The sequence below is a fragment of the Microplitis mediator genome, chromosome 6 (genome assembly GCF_029852145.1).
Source record: "Microplitis mediator isolate UGA2020A chromosome 6, iyMicMedi2.1, whole genome shotgun sequence".
NCBI lineage: Eukaryota > Metazoa > Arthropoda > Insecta > Hymenoptera > Braconidae > Microplitis > Microplitis mediator.
In genome coordinates, this window is record NC_079974.1 from 22,573,097 (window position 1) to 22,596,808 (window position 23,712).

Here is a 23,712-nt window from a genome sequence, read left to right on the forward strand (position 1 = left end):
TCATACACTAATTTTTAACGACACAAAAATTAACGGAAATTCAATTTCCTATAACTTTTGTTCTGACAAAAAATGTCGTAAGATCTAAAATTAAAGAGTTATAGTCATTTAAAGTGTCATAAATAATGTGAATATTTTTCCAATTCCAAAATTTGGAAACCGTCATAACTTCTTAAATATTAGTCATACGCTAATTTTTAATGAGACAAAAATTGACGGAAATTCAATTTCCTATAACTTTTGTTCTGACAAACAATGTCGTAAGATCGAAAATTAAAGAGTTATAGTCATTTAAAGTGTCATATATAATTCATATAGTTTTCCAATTCCAAAATTTGGAAACAGCCATAACTTTTCAAACATCAGTCCTACGCTAAATTTTAATGAGTCAAAAATTGATGGAAATAAAATTTCTTTTCGAATGATCACCTTCAAAGTTCAATTATCTCATTTTTTACATAAAATATCGAAATTACGTTTAAAATATCAAAATTCTATTTTTTTTTACTTCATTTCTTTCCTTAAATTTTTTTTTCAACCGAGTAATGACAAAAAATAAGAGAGAAATAATAACTTAGAAACTAGAGCGACTGGTGGAAAGTTTTCTCACAAATTAAAAGAAAAAAATGAAAATTTGCTATCAAAGTAAAATAAATGACTTTTTTTTTACATTGAAATATGCGAAGTAAACAAAGTTCTTTATTTCATTCAGTTTGTTTTTATGGACAACTAAAACTTTTTAAATTGCTAATTTATCGATAATGTCAGCAGTTATTAGAAAAAAATTTAATAACTGGAAATAAAAAAAAAATGAATTAGAAAAGTTGATGGGAAAAATGAAAATTTTCTATGCATAAATACACTAATGAAAATACTTACCACCAGATATTTTTCTTCGTCCACTGAAGGTAAAAAAATATTAAGTGACCTCATTATTTATTTAAACTTGTATTTTTTATTAAAAGGTTTTTATTCGTAATTTTATTCCGTCAGTTCTTCTTCCTCCGTCTTCTTTTTACCTCATTTATACTTTACTACATTTATTATTTTTTTTCTTTTAATAATAAAAAAAAAAAGATGAAAACTTGTGTCAATTTTCCACTGAGTAAATTTTATTTTAAGTTTCATTTTAAGCTTACATGCAAAATAAATATTAAAGTTTTAATTAAAATTTATCGTAACAGTATAAATTACTATTTATGTAATAGTATTTCATTAAATATAATAATAAATTATTTAAAATGGAAGCAAATAAAATTTTACTGAATTATTTCCTCTCTTGAGACCGAAATTAGTGATTTTATTTCTCCAGTACTTTGAATTAAAATTACGTGGAAAGTATTCAAGATGCGACAAAAATGCATACCAACAATCTTGTAGAAAATTAAATTTCCTATAAAAAAGTACTAAGACATTTTTTCGTAACTCTGACAGTTAAGACGTGAATTGAATTTTAATCATAAATATGTAAAATTCTTGTACTGAAGTAAAAAAAAAATTTCGCTGGTCTTCAAATGGAAATAACTTCTAAACTATCAAAATTTCAAAAAAATTTATAGATATCTTTTTTGTAGGAAATTAAATTTCCTACAAAATTGTTCATGTGCATTTTTGTTGTATCTTCAATAGATTCCCCGCAATTTGATATCAAAGGAATAAAAAATTTTTTCATATTTTCGCGTAAAAAAAAAAATAATTTTATGAGAGTAAAAAAAAATAATGGCGCAAATCAAAATGAATAATTGAACATAAAATAATGAGGATAATTGCAATCGTTTAGTGATATAACGCATATCGATTTAATTTTACCTCGGATATTTGACAGTCACTTCATTTTATCTATTGCGCTTAATGCAATAGTTATTGGCCTGCACCATTTATTTAAACTCGTGAGATTGAAATTTATTAAAAAAAGCATATTCATCAAAAATTCAATTTACTCAGGTTAATCGAAAATAAAACGGAGCGCAAAGTACAACAAAAAGCCAGAGATCCGGGAATTAATAGTTTGTTATTTTCGTTTTTTTAATTTTTTACAACATGTTCTTTGACATGATAATGCCTCGGGACTTATTCAGAAGCTAATTAAATTTCTCTTCAACCCTCGCCAGCAAAAAATCATGTAAAAGCTGTAATTACTTTCGTTTGAACTCTAAGCAATCAATTATAAGTTAAATATTTTATTAAACAATCAGGTATTACTCAATTTAAAAATCTCCTTGCTAAATTTTTTGCTTCGTTTTTTATCAATGAATTTAATTTAAAAATAACAATACAAATTTTTCATATATCACATATATTTATATGAATTTTCAAACGAGTGAATTTTGTTTGGTGTCAAAAAAAAAGATCTATAGAGATCGATCTAGATCGAAGCTGGAAAAAATAAAATTTTCAAATGGTAAAGAATCGAAATTTTGATTTTTAAACAAATTTTGGAATCTTGTAAAAAAAAAATTGAGGTCTATGGGAACTTTAATAGATCTTAAGATCTATGGATATGCAAATTGATCTATAATTTGAAAAAATCAGATTTCGAGTCAAAAATAAATTTCGGATTCAAGTCTCAAAGTTCTTAATGAGGATTTTGAGGATCAATTTAGAATTTTGAGATTGACAACAGTATAGAAAGTTATCGTAGTTTAGTTACGACCCATTTAACCACTTTGAGGACTAAACTAGAAGAACATAATCTGGATTTGAGCCTCAAAATACTCAAAACATACAGGGATAATCTTATCCGCATTTGAGCCTCAAAAGTCTCATTCGACTTTTTCTCTCCTCCCTTTTCTATCTAAAATTTTTCAAAGTCCGAAACATAACTTTTCATTCGTTTCGAATTTTGAGGCCTTAGTTACAATTTAAAGTCGATAAATTATTCGCACTAGACCTCATAGTTCTCATTGCAGATTTTGAGTACTAGAGTTACTTTCTGGGCGGCAAATAAAACATCAAAGGGTTTGAGGCTTTTGAGGACTACTATAATTTCTTTTTTGACTCGGGTAAGAATCCACAAAATTATGCAAGCAGTCATCAAAATTCCCAACTCTAGTGTTACCGTCGACTTGAAACGTGAAACCGAGCTCGAAACATGACCACCGACCGATCTTACGGCCACGAGTAAATTATAAATAATTCATGACCATACATGCTAATGCTAATGCTGATGTCCCAGCATACAGTTAGGGGTAGATTTAGCGTGAAGCTTAAAGCTGACGCTCAGTAACGAACTAACGGACCGGAGGCAGTTTTAATTTGCTCCTAACAAGGAATAGTTCGTTATATATAGGGCAAGTAGGGGTAAAACATGAAATGAAATTTTTTTTTTAACTGCAACTGAAAATCTTTTCCATTCACTCTGAATATCTTAAAAAAAAAAATATTTAACGTAAGGTAGACCCGAGTCGAAATTTAGAGCCTATATAGGTCCCTATAGCCCTAAATAGATCCGATTTAGAGCCCTGTAGTCCTGTAGCTCCGACTTTGAACCCGGAGGTCCTAACATTCACTGAGAGGTCCGATTTTGAGCCTTCAAGTCCGACAATATTAGTCCCGTAATAATAATAGGCCCTAAATCGGACCTAATTTTAATTTTCATCAGGTCCTAGATTGAGCCCGCAAGTGCCGAAAACGGAAATTTGTAGCACCTCAGGGACCAAAATCGGACCTAATTTAACATAGAAACAGACTCTATTTAGAGCCTCCAAGTCCGAAATAGGTCCGACTTTAGAGGGCTCTAAATTTCGACTCGGGGAGACCCAGTACTCGATCAGAGAACTAGTACCCGATCACTCATGTATCGGTTACTATTTCTCTGATTAAGTACTACTTCTTTCACTTTATTCGAGTCCCGAAAATTTAATACGTCCCGAAGTACCCCTTTTTCCCCCTCCCCCTTTTCTATATATACACATTTATTATTACAGGTATAGAGTTAAGTGGAAAAAAAAATAAATAGCATGTTTGTTCAGGGATTTCAATTGGAATTAAGTGTATAAACACGTGTCAAGCCACAAATACATTCGGTTACGCCCTCGTATGGATCTACACTCAGTCACACATGCGTGTTCAGACTCACACACACTTACACAGACATTAATCCCATTATTCAGATTATTATTGTTGGACATATAGAGCTAGCAGAGTAGAGTGGGCTATAGAATAGAACGGAACAGTTGGGGTTGATTTAAATTCACCGTAAACTCGAGGTCAGTGGGGTGATGGTCTGACGGTTTCCACCGATCACGCGGTCACTGTATTAACACTAACACCTACTACAATATGTAACATCGCTAGTTTGTCATACAATTCCGACATATCTATCAGTGTCTTTGTTTTACTTGAGTATACTATACATATTAATATATGATATATTATATATGTAAGGGAGTGTTCCTGAAATATATACTGCCGGAAATATTTAATACTAATTGCACACCTCAAGCGCGAAGCGGCGCACGGATCTAATTTTTTATTTATTATCATTAATTTGGTGACTACATAAATCACGGAATATATATAAATATAAAGGATCAGTATATAAATTTTCTTAAAGGAAATTGAAAGCTCGTTAAAACGAGTACCCACATGACATACTTATTTTTAATAATTTAAAAGACGTACATATTAATTCATTTTGATGAATTAAAATATATGAACATCTGTTGAATTATTGAAAATAAGTATGTCATGTTGGTACTCATTTGAGAGGGCTTTTAATTTCCTATCGAACCATGAGTTCAAAAGTTAGTATTTATAAAAAGATATATATGTATATATATGTGAATTAATATTAAAAATATAAAAATTTAAATTTCTTTTTCTAACTGAAAATTAAAAACGACATGTTCTGACTATTTTATTTTTCAAACTTATTGAAAATTATATTAGTATTCGAATTCATATATTTATTACTATATATTTTAAAATTTGGAAAAAAATTTTCTTTGTTTTCGGGAATGCCCGAATTGGCACGAAAAAGTTAAGAAATTTTTTCAGTTGTAATTAAATGGCCCTACTATATATACGTGTGTATATATATTCATATATATGTGCTCTGTATGGAGAATGGAAAGGTTTCATTGTTTAGTGCAGTGGATCTGCGGTTTTCCGCTGCTAGTTACAACAAAAGCGAGATAATAAAAACAGTTATCCTTTGGCTGACTAAAAAAATATAAAATCGCATGGATGCCACGGAACATGAGTTTTTTTCGTCATTGTGGCTGCTGTACAATGGAGCCGAGTTATCTAGAACAAAAAAGAAAAAAAAAAAAAGCGCGCTGAACTTTTTGCTGTTTAGTTGATTAAGATCATCTGCGTGGAAGTAATTTAGTTATTTTTATTCAGTAGGCGGAAATAAATTTAAACTGGAAAGTTACTAATGTTTTTATTTCTAGATCGAGTTATTAAGCCTTTGAAATAAAAAATATTTTAATTATAATTCTGTCACAAGAAATATTTTTTATGTCCGATTAGAAATTCACTTTTCTACTTGATCGCTTTTTTTATTCACTCCAACAAAATTATTTTTATTGCCATCCCAAGTCAAAAAACAAAATCGGATTTGAGTCCCCTCGTAGTTTAGTCCCCTTCTTAGGATACTTTTGTTGTGTCAAAAAAAAAGATCTATAGAGATCTGTCTAGATCAAAGCTGGAAAAAATAAAATTGTCAAATGGTAAAGGATCGAAATTTTGATTTCTAAACAAATTTTGAAATCTTGTAAAAAAAAAATTTGAGGTCTATGGGAACATTAATAGATCTTAAGATCTATGGATATGAAAATTGATCTATAATTTGGAAGAATCAGATTTCGAGTCAAAAAACAAATTCGGATTTAAGTCTCAAAGTTCTCAATGAGGTTTTTTGAGGATCAATTTAGAATTTCAAGATTGACAACAGTATAGAAAGTTATCGTAGTTTAGTTACGACCCATTGTAGCACTTTGAGGACTAAACTAGAAGAATATAATCTGGATTTGAGCCTCAAAATACTCAAAACATACAGGAATAATTTTATCCGCATTTGAACCTCAAAAGTCTCATTCGACGTTTTCTCTCCCCTCCCTTTTCTATCTAAAATTTTTCAAAGTCCGAAGCATAACTTTTTATTCGTTGAGGATTTTGAGGCCTCAGTTACAATTCAAAGTCGATAAATTATTCGCACTAGACCTCACAGTTCTCATTGCAGATTTTGAGTACTAGAGTTACTTTCTGGGCGGCAAATAAAACATCAAAGGAATCGAGGCTTTTGAGGACTAAACCAAAATTAGTTTTTTGACTCGGGAACTGTATTAAAATCTCGCGAATGAGTTTTGCTACTGAAATTCTCTTGGGTCAGCAATCGCGCAAAAAAAAACCATAATTTATAAATCGATTATTGAACTTCGAGAGCCAAAATTACGTCTCTGTTATCTTGATAAAAAAAATTCATCTTTAAGCTTCAGCTGCGGTCTTTTTATTGCCGCTGCCATAAGCCGGCTTGACAATATTGACAATTATTAACTTAAAGACAATTTAAAGTCGACGTCCTGACTTTCAATACTCAATTTTAATCTAAACTATAATTTTCTGAACCTCCGGGTTTTAATAATTTATACAGGAGCTACAACAGTTTCGAAATAAAAAAGTATTAAAGGCTCCATTATCCAACAGTCTGCTGCGAATATGGTAAATAATTGAAATAATCAGATAAAGCTGTGACGCAAACACAGCTGATACTTTCAGCAATCGGTTAATTACCCATTCGCCCACAAACGTACACTTTTAGGGCTACGCGGGTTATAGTCAGCAATTTTGTTGAGTAACGCTACAACTAATTGATGACTCCTACATCTGATAACTTGCCAGCCTCGTTATTTTATTTTATTTACACAAAATTACATAAAACCAAAATAAATCAATTTATATATTCACATATATACATATACATCTATATATAAATTAACCAGTACCCAAGACACTAAATTACACGATAGTCCATAAATATAAATGATATTATGTCATTTTATATATAAACCGGCTTATAAATAATTATAGATACCGGAGATATTTTTAAATTATCCCTCAGAGCTTTTATATATATTTTTTTAACGCGAAAAAATTTTATAAATTTATGTCAGCATAATTTTAATATGCCGAGAAAAAAAATTTAGATCTATTCAGATCAAATTAGATCTGATGTTTCAGATCTGAACAGATCTGATGTTTCAAATCTGAACAGATCTGTTGTTTCAGATCTGAACAGATCTGATGTTTCAGATCTGAACAGATCTGCATTTTGGCCAGATCTGTTTAGATCAACTTAGATCTACTCTGATCAGAATAGATCTGCTTGGATCTATAAACAGATCAAGGTAAATAAAAAACACTCTTGATCTGCTCAGATCAAATTTAATCTAATTCGCTAGACCTACATCGATATATTTTTTTATCTCTATCCTAATAAAATTGATATGTCTGACTAAAAATATATTAAATATATCACAATAATATTAAATATATATGATTGAAGCCATTTATTTTAATTACGATAGACTTTTTAGAATTATCAAAATTTAGGTGAATGTATTTTTATAATCTGTACAGATCTAATCTGATCAGCTCAGATCTGGTTTGATCCGTACAGATCCAATTAGATCTACTTTAAAAATTGATCGTTTAATCAATGTTGATCTATTTTGATCTGACTAGATCTAGGTTGATCTGACTTGATTAGATTTGATCAGGGTGGATCTGGACTGTTTTTCCCTAAAGAAAAATGTCGTATCTGATCAGATCTAGTTTGATCTGAACAAATCGAATCAGATCTACTATAATCTGGGTTCAGTATAAATTACGATCAAATTTGATCTGAGCTGATCTAATCTAATCAGAGCAGATCTGAGCTTTTTTTCCAGAAACAGTTATATCAGCTCAGATCTGGTTTGATCCGTACAGATCCAATTAGATCTATTTATATCTACTTCAAAAATTGATCGTTTAATTAATGTTGATCTATTTTGATCTGACTAGATCTGACTTGATTAGATTTGATCAGGGTGGATCTGGACTATTTTTCCCTAAAGAAAAATGTCATATATCTGATCAGATCTAGTTTGATCTGAACAAATCAAATCAGATCTACTCTGATCTGGGTTCAGTATAAATTATGATCAAATTTGATCTGAGCTGATCTAATTTGATCAGAACAGATCTGAATTTTTTTCCCGGGATCTCTTACATAATTTTTTTGAAAAATTCAAAATTTTTATTTATAAAAAAAAAAATATATAAATAAAAAATTGAAAATTTTCAGGGGATGAATTAAATGTTTGAGCATAAAGACAAATAAATTACAAATATTTAAACTCGAATGTCTGATGAAATTCAAATTAAATTGAATAATTGAGTAAACCGCGTAATTGCTATGGCAATTAAAACGTTTGTAGGCTTAAATAACACGAGTTTGAAATAACGACGAGTAATTTGTACATTTAATAACAAACTTTGTTGTATATTATTATTATTATTATTTAAGTTTTACATAAAGTTGAGTTTTACTTAAACGAATTAAAATTAAATCTCTAATGCAATCTGTCTCAATAATCAATTTAAGCTGTGCCGAGTTTAATAAAAGTTTGTTCGGCTGTTTGTCGTAAGTTCTGAGGCCGAGACTGAGGTTAAGATTCAGGCTGATAATAATAATAAGTCTAATATTTATTCATAATCATAAAATTTATAAGAATTTTACCGCTTATGTTCCTCGGGAGTTTGTTACCTTCTGTCTATTTTAGTTCATCGTTTACTTTCTTTGTGAAAGTCTTCAGTTAACTACTGCTGAGATTTTTCATTTTCTTACTCATTCTCATCAGTAAATATGCCCGAAAATTCACTCAATTAATTTTAGTAATCAGATGATTGTCAAAAGTCTGCGATTAAATTTATTGTGTAAGATTTTTTTTTAGTCTTGAGGAGAAAAATTTAATTCGCTAATTAAATAAATTAATTAATAGCCGATTGGTTAAAGAAACTTTAAAGCCGCTCTTGGGTTTATTTTGCTGGCAGTGGGTCAGAAAGGGGTGGGGGTGGAGTGAAGACGGTATTAAACTCGAAGTTTAGTTTTAAACAGCCCGCGACTGGCTAAGACTCAAAACCTGTTAGCTGGTGAACTGCATCCGGAAATCAGTTACTTACTTATTTAATTATCGTCCATGTGCTTAAAATACTCGATATTTATTAGATATATCGATGGCGAATTAATTTTGCTCCAACGTTTTATCCTGAATTGAATTTTGGAGGGTCCGTGTAAAAAAAATTCGTTCCAAAAAGATTAAAAAAAAGTTCCGCATGTGGAACTTCTAAACATGAGACAGATTAGAACTTCGAATGGAACTTTTTTGGAATATTAGTAATTTTGATAGTTAAAAAAAAGTTTTTATGAGCAAATTTAGAGTCAAAAAAGGACGTTTTTGGAATTTTATATGGACTTTCCAAATAAGCTCCAGAATCACCACTTTTGACTTTTTTATGGACTCAAAAAGGCGTTCCAAAAACTTTCCAAAATCACTACTTTTGCATCTTTTGAAGACTAAAGACATTCTAGAAACATGCCAAAATAGTTCAAAAATCTACTTTTGAATTTTTTATAGAACAAAAAAAAAGTCCATAAAAGTCCAAAACTTCCAAAAAAGTTCCAAGAACGTCCTTTTTTGACTCTAAATTTGCTCATAAAAACTTTTTTTTACTATCAAAATTACTAACGTTCCAAAAAAGTTCCATTCGAAGTTCTAATCTGTCTCACTTTTAGAAGTTCCACGTGCGGAACTTTTTTGGAATCTTTTTGGAACGAATTTTTTTTACACGGAGGGCGGGGGCTAAATTTTTATTTTTATTACTGAGGGGTAAAAGGAGCGAAAATTTGAATAAAATAAAATTTTTTCTATTAAAAATATGCCAGAATATTTATTTTTTTTTTTTTTATTTAAATTATTTATTAAAATCGAGGAGGAAAAATTTAATAAAAGTACGGGGTAAAATAAACAGTTCAAAAATTTTTTTTGGGTTTAAATTTTAAGTAGAATGGTCTAGATTTATTCTGCCGATTTTTATAGAACATCAATAAAATTTTGAGAAAAGTGAAACAAAACGAAAATTATTTTTCATTTTGTCCTGGGGTAAATAATAATAATTTCAAAAAAATATTAAAATGATGTCACACCGCAATAACTATAATTACAAAGCAAATAAAAAATGTTTAAATAAAAATGGCCCTGAGGTTGGATTAAACGTGTGGAAGAGCATGACATAAAAAAATAATAAACGTGTAACGCGAGCGCTGTAAATTATTTAGGAGAAAAAAATGTGTGTATCTTTTGCAGGTAGACCTGGTGGTTGCCATGCGATGTCGACGCCGAGCCCGAGACTTCGACATTACAGGTCGAACATACCAACAAATTTTACCATATAAATTATCTAATTTCTCTGCCATTAAATAACTATAGCAGTTATCTTTATATTACTAACCAGCAAAACATGATTTATACACATGTCTGACAGTTTATTGCTGATAAATTTATATATATATATATACATTTATATTTTAATAAACATTTTCTTGGCCATAGTTTTCTTTTCTCGAGTTCTGCATCGCTTTGGAATGACGCTCGCCAGCTCTAGTTACATACATATATATATATATACATACCTACACATATATATATATATATATATACTACTCACAATTTACACTAATGCGAGCATATGACAGTACTTTAAGTCGCTCGTTTACTTCTAAAATTAAATTTTATTCTTATCAATTTTTTTTATGCCACCGAAAAAAAAATTCTGGGCGCGAAATTTTTTTTTTGCCTCCAAAAATTTTTTTGGGGGACGTAAAAATTTTTTGCCTCAAAATTTTTTTTTTTGTGCAGCATTAAAAATTTTTAAATTTATTTTAAAATTAAAAAAAAAAATAGTAGATTTTTTATAAATAAATTGACTCGTAAATTGTTGAAATTTTTTTTTATTAGAATGCATGCAAAAGTTTAAATGAAAAAAAAAGTGACTTGTTTAATTTTTAATTTAATTAAGCGCCTGAGTCTTTAATCTGCTCTCAGCATGAGGTGTTTTAAATCCTTGTCACCTGAACATTTCTCACTGCACATCTTTATCTATAACACGATCTCTTTATTTTGAGTAAGCACTGAAATTTGTTTGTTATAAAAAAAAAAAAAAAATGAAAGAAACACGAAAGAAGTGAATAGATTTAAAAATAGATAAAGTTTCTATATTTGTTGAAGTTTATTTAAATTGTTCGAGTTCTGGAGTTTAATTGAGTTTGAGAGTTGTCAGAGTGACGTTGATTTTTTTACGGTTCTTCATTTCAGGACAATGACGGCCATTTGTTTCGTGTGCAATCTGCCGATACTGAGCCATCAAGTTGGCTTAGTGTGGCAGGGCGGAAATGGATGGGATGATCTTGTGAGAGAACAGGTCGAGGAATTGACTTTGAAACAACGACTAGGTAACTAATATTTTATTATTCATACGCCTCCGCGCCGACTTTGCCTACACTCTAGTCGAACACTGGGATATCTTGGGACTTATTATAGATTTTCTACTAGAGGACACTGTAAAACACAAAAAACGTTTGTATTGTAAGGAGTTATGACCGACAGGAACAGATTTACGCGCTACTTTTTCAAGGAAACTTTCACGATGTCATCCTAATATGGGTCATAAGTAGGGACAAGATTTTTGCCTTATTTTTGAAATGAGTAGTTCAAGTTTTTGATATTACGGCGAAAATATTGGTCTTATCAAAAAAGTTTTCGAACAAAAGTTGTAGGAAATTTAATTTTCTGAAAAAAATGTCTTCTATGATTTTTTTGTACAATCAATATTTCCGCCGTTATTCAAAACTTAAGATTCATAATGAATGATTCAAAATTTGGGGAATTATGAAAATCTTAATTTTGAAATTACGGCTTTCTTATTAGTCCTAAGAAAAAATTATAAGAGACATTTGTTTTAGAAAATTAAATTTCCTACAACTTTTGTTTAAAAAATATTTTTATAAGACCAATATTTTCCCCGTAATATAAAAAATTTCACACCACTAAGTATTAATTATTTTTTAATTAACGCGAAAATCCCGGCCCTAGTCATAAGTAAAAAGTAAAATTTTTTTTTGGAGTTTTTATGATTTTTTCTTTAAAAGAGCATCCTAAGGAACAAAAAACGTTTATATTGTGAGGAGTTATCCTCAACAGGAAAAAAGTTACAGCCACTTTTCATAAAAAGCCATACAGACTCATCTGCCCGCATGTGTCCGTATCTGCTCGGCGTCGATAACTCAAAAAATAAATTTTTCCCAGGACTTTTTATGGTTTTTCCTACTAGAGGACATCATAAGGAACAAAAAACGTTTATATTGTGTTGAGTTATTTCCAACAGAAAAAAAGTTACGGCTACTTTTCATAAAAATACATAGACAGTGTCATCCTCATTCATCTTCATTTATCCTCATATGGGTCCTAACTCGAAATAAAAATTTTTCTCGGGGCTTAATGGGGTTTCCCCTACTAGAGGGTGTCATAAAGATCAAAAAATATAAATATTGTCCAGAGTTATCTCCCATAGAAAAAAAATTACGGGGCACTTATCATAAAAATATCTAAACTCTGTCATCTGTCTGATCTGCCCGGCGTTGATTGCAAGAAAAATAAATTTTTCCCAGGATTTGTTGGGATTTTTCTTACTAGTGGACACCATAAGGAACAAAAAACATTTATATTATGTAGAGTTATCTTCCATAGGAAAAAATCTACGGGCTACTTTTCATAAAAAGCCATAAACAGTGGCATCCTTTTTCAGCCTCATATGGGTCCCAACTCAAAATAAAAATTTTTCTTGGGACTTTTTGAGGTTTCTCCTACTAAAGGACACCCTAAGGAACAAAAAATGTTTATACTACGTAGAGTTATCTCCCATAGGAAAAAATCTACGGGCTACTTTTCATTACAGTCCATATCCGCTGTCATAAATTACTACATTAATTATCTCATATATTACTCAATTGCCGTATGCACATATATTATTAAATATCCGTAACGATAACATTAAAAATTAATTTTAAACCTCGAATTATATCGTCACATTTTCAATTAATTTCCTATTATTTGCCACGGGATTCATTTAATAGAAATTGCTATCCCAATATTTGTTTTACTCGTAATTGCTTAATTAACTTAATTAATCTATTCAATAAAACCTAAATTTTAAAATGAGTTTAACAATCCAACCATTCGATCTTTCTCACGGTCACTTCATGGTCAATTAATTTTACAATAACTAATTAATTAATAATTCCAGCATTAAAATTCCAATTTCGCGTATCATTTTTTTTGTCAATAAAAAAATAAATTTTTTTGCCAAGGAACAGGAAGGAGAGATTCTGCAGCCCAAATAGGAGCTCCACTCTCTCCACCAAATGAAACTCAAGAATCTTCGCCAACTCATCATAACCGCCGTCGGCGTTCGAGTTTGGCGGACATCCTGCGTGACTGGAGCGGCAGTAATTCAAACAAAAACAAGAGTGGTAACAAACTTTGCCGACGTGAAACCCTTGCAGACATCGCCAAGTCCTTGCCTTGGCCGCGACAGCAGACGACAGAGTCCGGACATGCCGCAAGTTTACGAAAGCGCCGGGAGAGTTCCGTCGACAGCGGGATCAAGAGTTCGATCACCAGCAAGTCGCGTCGGGACTCGGCCATCAGTGACCTCAAAAATGATTTCGCCAAATTGTGGAACAAACGTGACACCCAGCCCCAGCAATCGCCGACTATCATTTCACCCACCACCCGACGAGGTAAATTTTTTTTTCCTGCACGGAAAGAAAATTATGGCAGCGGTTCCCATAATTTTGTGAAATTTTTTCCTATACCATCATAGGAATTACGACCATAAATTATGGGAGCGGTTCCTATAATTATAGGAATGTTTCCCATAATTATAGGAATAGTTCCGATAATTATGGGAATGATACCCATAACACTATAGGAATGGTTCCTATAATTTATAGGAATGATTCCTATAATTTATAGGAATACTTTCTATAATATTATGGGAATGGTTCCTATAATAGTATGGGAACTATTTCCATATTATTATGGAAATGATTCCCATAATGCAATTGGAATGGTTCGTATACCATTATGAGAATCATTCCCATAATATTATGGGAATAGTTCCCATACTATTATAGGAACCATTCCTATAATATTATGGGAATGGTTCCCATATTATCATGAAAAAATTAATTTAAAGAAGTGTAGTAATCACTTCTACAATACACAGAAATATTATTAAACATAAAAACAAAAATTCAAACATTGAAAAAAAAATCGTATTTGGCAAAAAAACATTAAAATTTTTATCAAGAATTTTTTGTCAGCACAAAACATTCAAGAAAATTCAAATTTTGGGAAATTTCTACACTATTGTGCAAAAAAAAAATTTTATGATATTATAGGGATGGTTCCCATAACATTATGGGAATAGTTCCCATAATATTATAGGAATAGTTCCTATACCAATATGGGAACCATTCCCATAATGCATAGCAAAACTTCCCATAATTTTCTTTCCGTGTGGTCTCTAGATCTGAATTACGGTCTAGAGTCTAGAGTTCATGGTCCAGAGGTACTTAAGTGATTGCATTGATTGTTGATCCAGGATCAAGTGAGTCGAGGTACTCGAGACGAGGATCCGGTGAAAGCGCGAGAACAAGAAGGGACAGCGTCGTCGGCGGTCCTTGTGGCGAACGAAAACATCAGTGTCGACATCACAAACGTAAGCAATCACAGCAGTCTCAGATTTCTCTTGACGCCGGTGCGATTACACCAACAAAGTACTACAGGATGGATCAAAGACCCAGCGCCTCGAGCACTGATAGTGCGGCATCTGCTGCTGTTAGGTTTGGTTTCATTTTTATCCTCGACTCTGGTCTCAATCCACCACAACGAAAAAAATTTACTGTTGTTGCAACAGGAGGCAGTCATGCACAACAGGATTTTTTCTGTGGAATCAATAGAATAAGGAACAAATTTTATGCACCAATTTTTTTTTGTCCGTATAATAAAACTAAAATTTGAAAAAAAAATTAAAAATTTGGAAAAAAATTAAAAATTTTTTTTGAAGTTAATTTTTTTTTTTAATTGGAATTTTCGTTCAAAATTTGAAGTTTTTTTCAAATTTTGAAATTTTATTATACTGACAAAAAAAAATTGGTACATGAAATTTGTGCCTTATCCTATTGATTTCACAGGAAAAATCCTGTTGCTGCAACATGACTGCCTCCTGTTCCAGTAACAGTAAATTTTTTTCCGTGCATAGATTCTTAATTTTTAAGCCCAAATTCCAGTTTCCAAGCCTCCAATAAAATCGAATTAATTTACAGAGAACAGTTGGAGGCACAGAGAAGTCAGACGGACAAGCCGGAGTCTAAAAATTACTTGACACCAGAAACGAAATCATTCGGGACGGATCCCAAGTCCCCGTCGACACACGATCATCCTAAGGCAGACAAAAATTATTTGACACTCGAACCGGGCATAAATACGCCCACGATAATAATGTCATCGACAACTCCGCCGGCAATATCGCCCACAGTAAACAATTTGCCGCTTCCTGGAGCTGCGGTGTCCGGGGGGCTGAGTCCTGTCGGGTCGCCGAGTGTCAACAACACCCCCACCCACCCTCTGCTCACTACCAGAAGGGACTCCACCACCCAGTGCTACTACGGCAAAGGAAAGGAAGTCTCCTCGAGCAAGCTGTCAAGACTGACACGACAGGCTGCGACTATTGACGAATCACCATCGGGAAGACGCAGCAGCCAGCCCACGCTATCGCCGGATCCCGACGACGGAGGTGACGTCTTTTACTCCGATCCACTCAAATTATTTAGGAATTCAATTTTTTTTTCAATGAATGAACGACTGAATGAATGAGTGACAAATTGATTGATTGATTGATTGATTGACTTGCTTATGTGTAGTTAAGGTTTTTTTGCCACTGACACAAATGTTATTTGTAGGTCGCAAAGCAAGAAGGGACTCGCTGAGCCCGGACTCGGCCTCTTATTCCAGACGCCGAGACTCAAAAAGCCATTTGAGTCCGGACAGAAATGCCGCTGAAAAACGAGACTTTAGTCCTAACAGACAAAGGCGACCTTCGAGATTACGAAGACAATCTACTACTATTATCGGACGTCCTGCTAGGTATTTTATTAATTAGCTTTTTTTTCAGTCGTAAGCCGTCTTACCAATTATTTTTTTTCTCGGGTTATAATTCAGTTATTAATAATTATTTTCACCAAAATTAAATCATTTTTTACTTTCACTCTGACCTGGTTTCGAGTCACCGAAAATATAAAAATTTTTAGATAACAAATCAAAATTTTGAATTTTTACAATTTTAAAATATGACTTTTTCTAACTTTTATCTCTGCAGATCCTTCGAGATCTCTACACAGAAAAAAAGGATTTCTTGGCACAAGAATTTTTTACTTGCCCTAGAAAAATTTTTTCCCAGCCCAATAAATTTTTTGTATTATGAATTGAAAACAGAAATTTTCTTACGGCGAGAATTAATTTTCTCAGAGCAAGAAAAAACTTTTTGAGTCAATAAATTTTTTCTCGTCCCAAGAAAATTTTTGTGTTCAATTTATAATACAAAAAAATTCTTGCACCCAGAAATTCTTTTTTTCTGTGTATAGAAAAAATTAGTGATAGCTAATAATTAATAAAAATAATTATTACGAGAATCAATTTATTTTTATCACGCATGTGGAACTTCTAAACATGAGACAGATTAGAACTTCGAATAGAACTTTTTTGGAACGTTAGTAATTTTTATGGTAAATAAAAAGTTTTTATGAGTGAATTTAGAGTCAAAAAAGGACGTTCTTGGAAATTTTTGGGAATTTTATATGGATATTCTAAAAAAGTTTCATAATCACTACTTTTGACCTTTTTCGGAAGTTAAAAAAGACGTTCAAAAAACATTCAAAAATGGTCCAAAACTCATTACTTTACAACCTATTATAGAACTAAAATAGACGTTCCAAAAACGTTCCAGAATCGCCACTTTTGACTTTTTTATGGACTAAAAAAGGCGTTCCAAAAACTTTCCAAACTCACTTCTTTTGCATCTTTTGTGGAACAAAGACGTTCCAGGAACATGCCAAAATAGTTAAAAAATCACTATTCGTAAATTTTTTATAGAACTAAAAAAAACGTCCATAAAAAATTCCAAAAAAGTTCCAAGAACGTCCTTTTTTGACTCTAAATTCGCTCATAAAAACTTTTTATTTTACCATCAAAATTACTAACATTAAAAAAAAGTTCCATTCGAAGTTCTAATCTGTCTCACTTTTAGAAGTTCCACATGCGGAACTTTTTTGGAATCTTTTTCGAACGAATTTTTTTCACACGGGCACTGACCTATCAATAATTTGATTGATAACCGACAATATTTATTAATTACTGCCTTCTAATCAGATCACCAGACAGTTCGTCATGTTCCTCTCGGGACCCGAGTCCTTGTGCCCGCGGCCTCGGCAGCATCCAACACGCCCCCGTAATCCGCAGACAGTCGACCACCGAAGAGATCCTCATGTCCCGCGGATTCAGACGCCAGAGCACCACCGAAGAGATGATCCGGTGTCGCAACTTCCGCAGACAAAGTTCTCAAAGCGATGACACCGTAAGTCCCCTAATTTCCACCCAACCCCCTCCAAAATTCTCTCCCTCCCTAAAATTCAAAGCCGACAATTTTTTTCCTCAAAAATTGAATCTCCCTCTCCTTAAAAAAATTTTTTTTTTTCAAATATTTAAAAATAATTAATTACCGTCAAAAAAAGGTACAACGTTACCGCGGTCGACGAGACAGTTCAGCGCAGATAACCGACGGAACCTTCCAATCGATGACCGTCGAAACATCCAGTACCTTTTTTGACAGCAGTACACAAACAGGTAACGCCACCATCTGTTTTCAAATTTTCCCGGCACTAAAGCTCCCGAGCTTCCTACCAACCCCCGGGCCGTGGGGTTGGCAGCCTCGCGTCTGCGCCCGCGCAAGTAGTTTACACAAACAAACGTCGGGTGCACAGCAGTCGTTGATAAAAACATATATAAAACCACCTTATCATTTAGATTTTTCACAAATTCTCAGTATCACGTCCTCATGATACCCAACAGGGTCTAATTAATCGTGCGGCGACCAATAAAACCCAACTCCCAAACCACCCGAAAATAAACAAACTCTTTAAAATTACCTCCGAAATATTTTTAATCTGCCCGCCACGTGACATTTATTTAAACAATTCCTTTTTTTTTTTTTTAAAAAAACCATTCAATTTTTTTTTAATCCGCTCCAAGTGTTTCGGTAATTAGTGTCTAGTTAATTAAATAAATCGCGTAGTAAAGTATTTCCTTATCAATCTGGTGGGAATTATTGAATGATAGTGACACTTCGATTTTTCATTAAACCACGCGGTGGGTGGTGTCCTTACTGAAGATTTCATTGATTATCCCCGCAATATTTTCATTTATCTTCATAACTGTCTTATTGTTTATTAATTAAATGACACGTGATTTATTAAATCTCCGTATAGTAAATAAAAAAAAAGTTTATAGAATTTTTTTTTAATTAAAAATGAATTTTAATAAATATTTTATCGTGCATAAAAAAGTGGTGACGGATAAAAAAATTTAATAAGACATAGACATTATCGCACGTCCGCGTTTTACGAGCAAGTAGTAGTAGCGGAGGTACGTGCGACGAAATTGACGGACGTAAACGTAAACGGGAAGTGGGTGGCAGGGGGTGGTATTAGTGTTGATGTTGATGTTGATGTTGATGTTGATGTTGGGGGTGTCGATTGTTAAGTATTGCCGGTGATAAAGAAGGTATGCGCGAAATATCATACGCGACATCGATCCACACCCCAAGGCCACGTGCTTGTCATTCGATCGGCAGGCTATCAATTAAAGTAAATCTTGGCATAGACGTTTCTTTATCTAGCTAACAGGTATATGTGTACGCTATTTTTATTATATTTTTATGTCAGACTCGGTGATTATTTAGATTATTATCAACCCCTGGTTTATTTAATGTGCGGCCTTAACTGTCAATTTGCTATGGCTTAGATGGGTTTGTTTTGTTAGTTATGTTTAATCTAACCAAATTTATTCATCGGATTTTTTTTTTTTTTTTTTTTCGGGACACTATTGGGGAAATCGGAGGTTTTAAAAATTAATGTCGGGGTTTAGTCGTGGGAGCGGTTTGAAAGTTTAGTCAGCCTGGCTGAGGGTTTTGTAGAACATTTGTCTATTACGTGGAGAAAAAAAGTTTCGGATCATTGTATATTTTTACCACGAGAAATTTGATAGTAAAAATTTTCATGATCAGGAAATTGACGTGATACTGAAGTTAGCTGACGTCAAATAATTTTTGGATTTTTTTTTTAAATAATAAATTATTAAAAAAAATATTTAAAAAAAATTGCACCGGTAGTTTATTGAATTTTCTACATGTGCATATTTTTGATTTTTTTTTTTTTTTGGATTTAATTTGTTGAAAAAAAATCCGGGTAATTTTAATTGTCTGTTAACTTCAGGATCATAAATTATGAGTGTAAATGTGGCAGACATCAGACAAATTTAAAATTATATGACTATAAAGTTAGCAGACATTTAACAACATTTTGATTTTTTTTAACAAAAAAACAAATATTAAAAAAAATATTTTGAAAAATTTTATGCATAATTTATGAAATTTCCTACATGTGCATTTTTTTAGAAATATATTTTTTTTATTATTTATCTATTTAAAAAAATTTATTTAAATTTCAAATGTCTGCTAACTTTATTGTCATTAAAATTATTAATCAATAGAGTAAACGATTAATAAAATAAAATTTTAAAAAATCTTAAAATTAAGAAGTGCATTTTTTTAAAATTATTATTTTTTAAATTATTTACTCTATTTATTAATAATTTTAAATTTGTCTGATATCTGCTACATTCGCACTCATCATAAATTGACAGACAGTAAACAATTTTCCGATTGATTTTTTAATAATTCAATTTAAAAAAAAAATAAATTAAAAATATGCACATGTAGAAAATTTAGAAAACTACATGTGCAATTTTTTCAAATATTTTTTTTTTTATAATTTAGTATTTTAAAAAAAAATCAAAAAATTGTTAAACGTCGGCTAACTTCAGTATCATAAATTTCCAATTTAATATATTTTTGGTGGCAAAATTTGAAAATTTCATTCAAAAATTTTTTTTTTCACTGTAATTTTTAAAAATTATTTTTTCCATATGAAAAATTTTGATTTGCATCGACTCAAAAATTTTAAATTTCTTAGCTCCAAAATTACGTAAAATTTTGTTGATTAATTGATTAGTGGATTTTAAAATTAAGCGCGCATTTAAAAAAATTCAAATAATTAATCTGTTAGCTGAAATAATTAGAGCTGGCAATTATTTTTAATAACTAAAGTTCGCGAAATATTTGATTCAATTAAAAGTAGCGATTGAATAGAACACAAAAATGACCTACAAAACCCGGCAGATATTTTTTAACCCTTTTTTTCTGTCGCTGAGCATTCGATACATTGAATTAATCCGGGTATCAATAACAAGCAAACAATGGAGCAAAAATATATTTTTAAATTTTTTTACACAGAATCATTATTCAATTGCACGTTTTTAAAATATTTGATTGATGCTATCGTCCAACTGTCCGTTCAATTTATTTTTTATTTATTTCTCTATCATTATTTTTTTTTATTTAAATTAAAACCTCCCTTTTAATTCCCATTAAAAAACTCTACCCATTATCGATTATTTAAAATTCGAGTAAATAATTTATTCTTTTTTTTATTAAAAAATTTTTAAAAGAATCTGACACCCCTCGAATATTTTTTTTTTATGAATAAATAAAAAAAAATTCGTCTGATTAAAATCGAGTCGATCTACTGACAAGTGAATTTTAAAAATTCAAATTATTTTCAAATATTCCAGTGGCTGTTTTTTGAATTAAAATTTAATTTAAAGTCCATTACGTTAATTAACAACAAAAGTACATTAGAACGTGAGGATTTAGATGGAATAGTTAAGAGAATACGGTCGAATAATATCTCGATATCGAAATTCCGAAGTGTGTTGATGAAATTCCGTGATATGTATGCGGGACTTATCGAGTTGAGGCGGAATTAAATGAGCTAAGTAAGGAAAAAAGTTTTTCACACCCTCTGTTATGCGTATACACTTTACGTCTTCAGAAATTATTTATATATATTTATATATATAGGAGTAGAGTAGAGGAGAGACCTTGGGGTGAATAAATAACGGGCGCTAGACAAATAAATAGATAAATATTAAATATATTTTAGTTTGTGAAATATATAAGTGAGATTTTTTTTAAAAACTTCGTTTAATGTCCGTCGAAGAACCGTCACCGCCTTACGACAACAATCACTATCATGAGGAGTGTCTGAAATGTAACAGCTGTGGCCTCAATCTCACGGGACCCAATCAGAAAAGAGCGAGACGGTGAGTAAACATTCACGTTAATTTACTTTATGAGCTTTAATAAACTTGTAATGATATAGGGACATATCTATTAGTAATTACTGCTGTTATAATGTCAATTACACAGAGTAACGTTGAGTAATTGGCTGTGTAAGAAGACATTTTTTGAAATTCGGAACCCGGAAAAAATTCATTTTTGATATTTTTTAGTTTAAAAATTTTTAGCTCGGAAACTTTCAGAGATCAAGAGATTTTGAAGGGCTCAAAATTTTAGTCAGACTTTTGGCTACAATTTTCAAAAAAATTTTTTCAAAATACTTTGATTAGTTTTTGAGAAAAAAATTTTTAAAGACGAAGGGAAAAATTGGATTTTTTTCTGTTGTAAAAATTTTAGATTTAAAATTTCAAATTTCCCTCCAAATCTTATCATGCGATGAGCTGTAGTTTGGGCTAAAATTTTGAGTCGGATCATTGGCTACAATTTTCAAAAAAAATTTTTTAAAATACTCGGATTAGATTTTGAGAAAAAAATTTTTAAAAACGAAGGGAAAAATTGGATTTTTTTCTGTTGTAAAAATTTTAGATTTTAAATTTCAAATTTCCCTCCAAATCTTATCATGCGATGAGCTTTAGCCTGGGCTAAAATTTTGAGTCAGATCATTGGCTACAATTTCAAAAAAAAATTCATCAAAATATCTTGAATAGTTTTTTTAAAATACGATTTTTAAAAAAACCGCGAAAAACCGCGAGTTTAAAAAATATAAAAAAATTGATTTCAGGTTCAAAAACCAGATTCTTTGCGACCTGCACTTCGCGGACGTCGCGCTGATGGAGTGCTCGGACTTCATGCAGCAGTTGCGCAGCTTTAAGCCTCAAAGTTTGGGCTGCGCAGTGGCCCGACGAAAGTCCTCAACGACACTCATCTTCCCGCTTCCACCTCAAGCCTGCTCAGGTGGGTCTAAAACAGCCGAACCCGAACCGGCCCATCTTCAATCCTCCTCCAAACTTTGTTCTCATATTTATTTTTACGACCACCGTCTAGTCATTCTTCTGCCATTTTGTCGCCCTCGCTTCCATTATCCCAAACGACTTTCAAAAGTTTATTTTAAAAAATAGGAAAACAAACTCGACAAAACAAAACTTGACAAATTAAAGTGTAAAGTTTATACCCAACTATATCTATATATATATAAGATAAAAAGTAATTTCTGAGCAGTAAGAAGGGTTTAAAAGTTAAAGACGCGAATAAGTGTGTGCTTGAAAAGACTCACACAGACAGCGTGTGCTACAGGTGGTTCTACTATAGACCACAGTCATACATCAAGGTCGTTCATATATTTAATATACGGAGATAAATTTACAGTAAAAATTTCACTATATTATGGGAATGGTTCCCATATCGTATGGTAACGAGTTTTTTAAATATCAAATATATAAGAATGACACCCATGCAAATTATCTTTACCATTTCTACCCATGGGTTTTGTCCCTATACGATATCAGAATGTACGGCGGTCTATGGGTTCATTTCCATACGCAGTTAGAAACCGTTCCAATGTAGGGACAGGATTTACGACCATGTGACTATGGGAACTTTTCCCATAATAATAGGAATTGTTTCCAGTGTTATGGAAAATTTTTCCAGAAATAACGGGAGTAGGGGAGGGTGGGGCAGAGCGGCCCTCCTGAAATTTTGATAAAAAAAAAAAATTTTTTTTTGTCGACTAATTACTATAAATCCGATATGTTTGCGCATTTTTACCCCTACGCATGACATTTGGGGCAAAATGGACAAGTCCAAAATTTTGAAAAAGTGAATTTTTCATATTTTTATCGTCAAATTAAAAAAAAATTATTATAATTACACATTTCTAGCCCTACGCATAACACCTGGGGCAAAATGGACCAGCCGAAACTTCCGAAAAAATTATTTTTTTATATTTTTCGGCCGTTTCTCTATGTAAGAGGCAAATTTGGTCGCTAAAAATTTATAAAAATTAAATTTTTTTTTTTAGTTGATAAATTTTTGAAATAAAGCAAAACTATAGAATTGATTTTTTTTTTTATTAAATAACAATTAGTAATTAAAGTAATCGAGAGTGAACGATTTATTACACTTTAAAAAATT

General features: G+C 31.6%; 1 protein-coding gene across 4 annotated transcripts in view; it reads left to right on the forward strand.

Annotated features, from left to right (window-relative positions):
* The window catches only part of LOC130669474 (uncharacterized), a 77,052-nt gene that overhangs the window by 21,025 nt on the left and 32,315 nt on the right, over positions 1–23,712 (forward strand). For 2 of the 4 annotated variants that reach the window (XM_057472410.1, XM_057472412.1), the window contains exons 3-12: positions 10,356–10,413; positions 11,364–11,500; positions 13,415–13,846; positions 14,713–14,953; positions 15,437–15,906; positions 16,073–16,256; positions 17,538–17,742; positions 17,900–18,011; positions 21,503–21,605; positions 22,364–22,536. In XM_057472410.1, the coding sequence (XP_057328393.1) occupies positions 10,356–10,413; positions 11,364–11,500; positions 13,415–13,846; positions 14,713–14,953; positions 15,437–15,906; positions 16,073–16,256; positions 17,538–17,742; positions 17,900–18,011; positions 21,503–21,605; positions 22,364–22,536 (2,115 nt within the window). The remainder of the gene's footprint in view (positions 1–10,355; positions 10,414–11,363; positions 11,501–13,414; positions 13,847–14,712; positions 14,954–15,436; positions 15,907–16,072; positions 16,257–17,537; positions 17,743–17,899; positions 18,012–21,502; positions 21,606–22,363; positions 22,537–23,712) is intronic. The other 2 variants (XM_057472411.1, XM_057472413.1) reach the window with 2 other exon arrangements.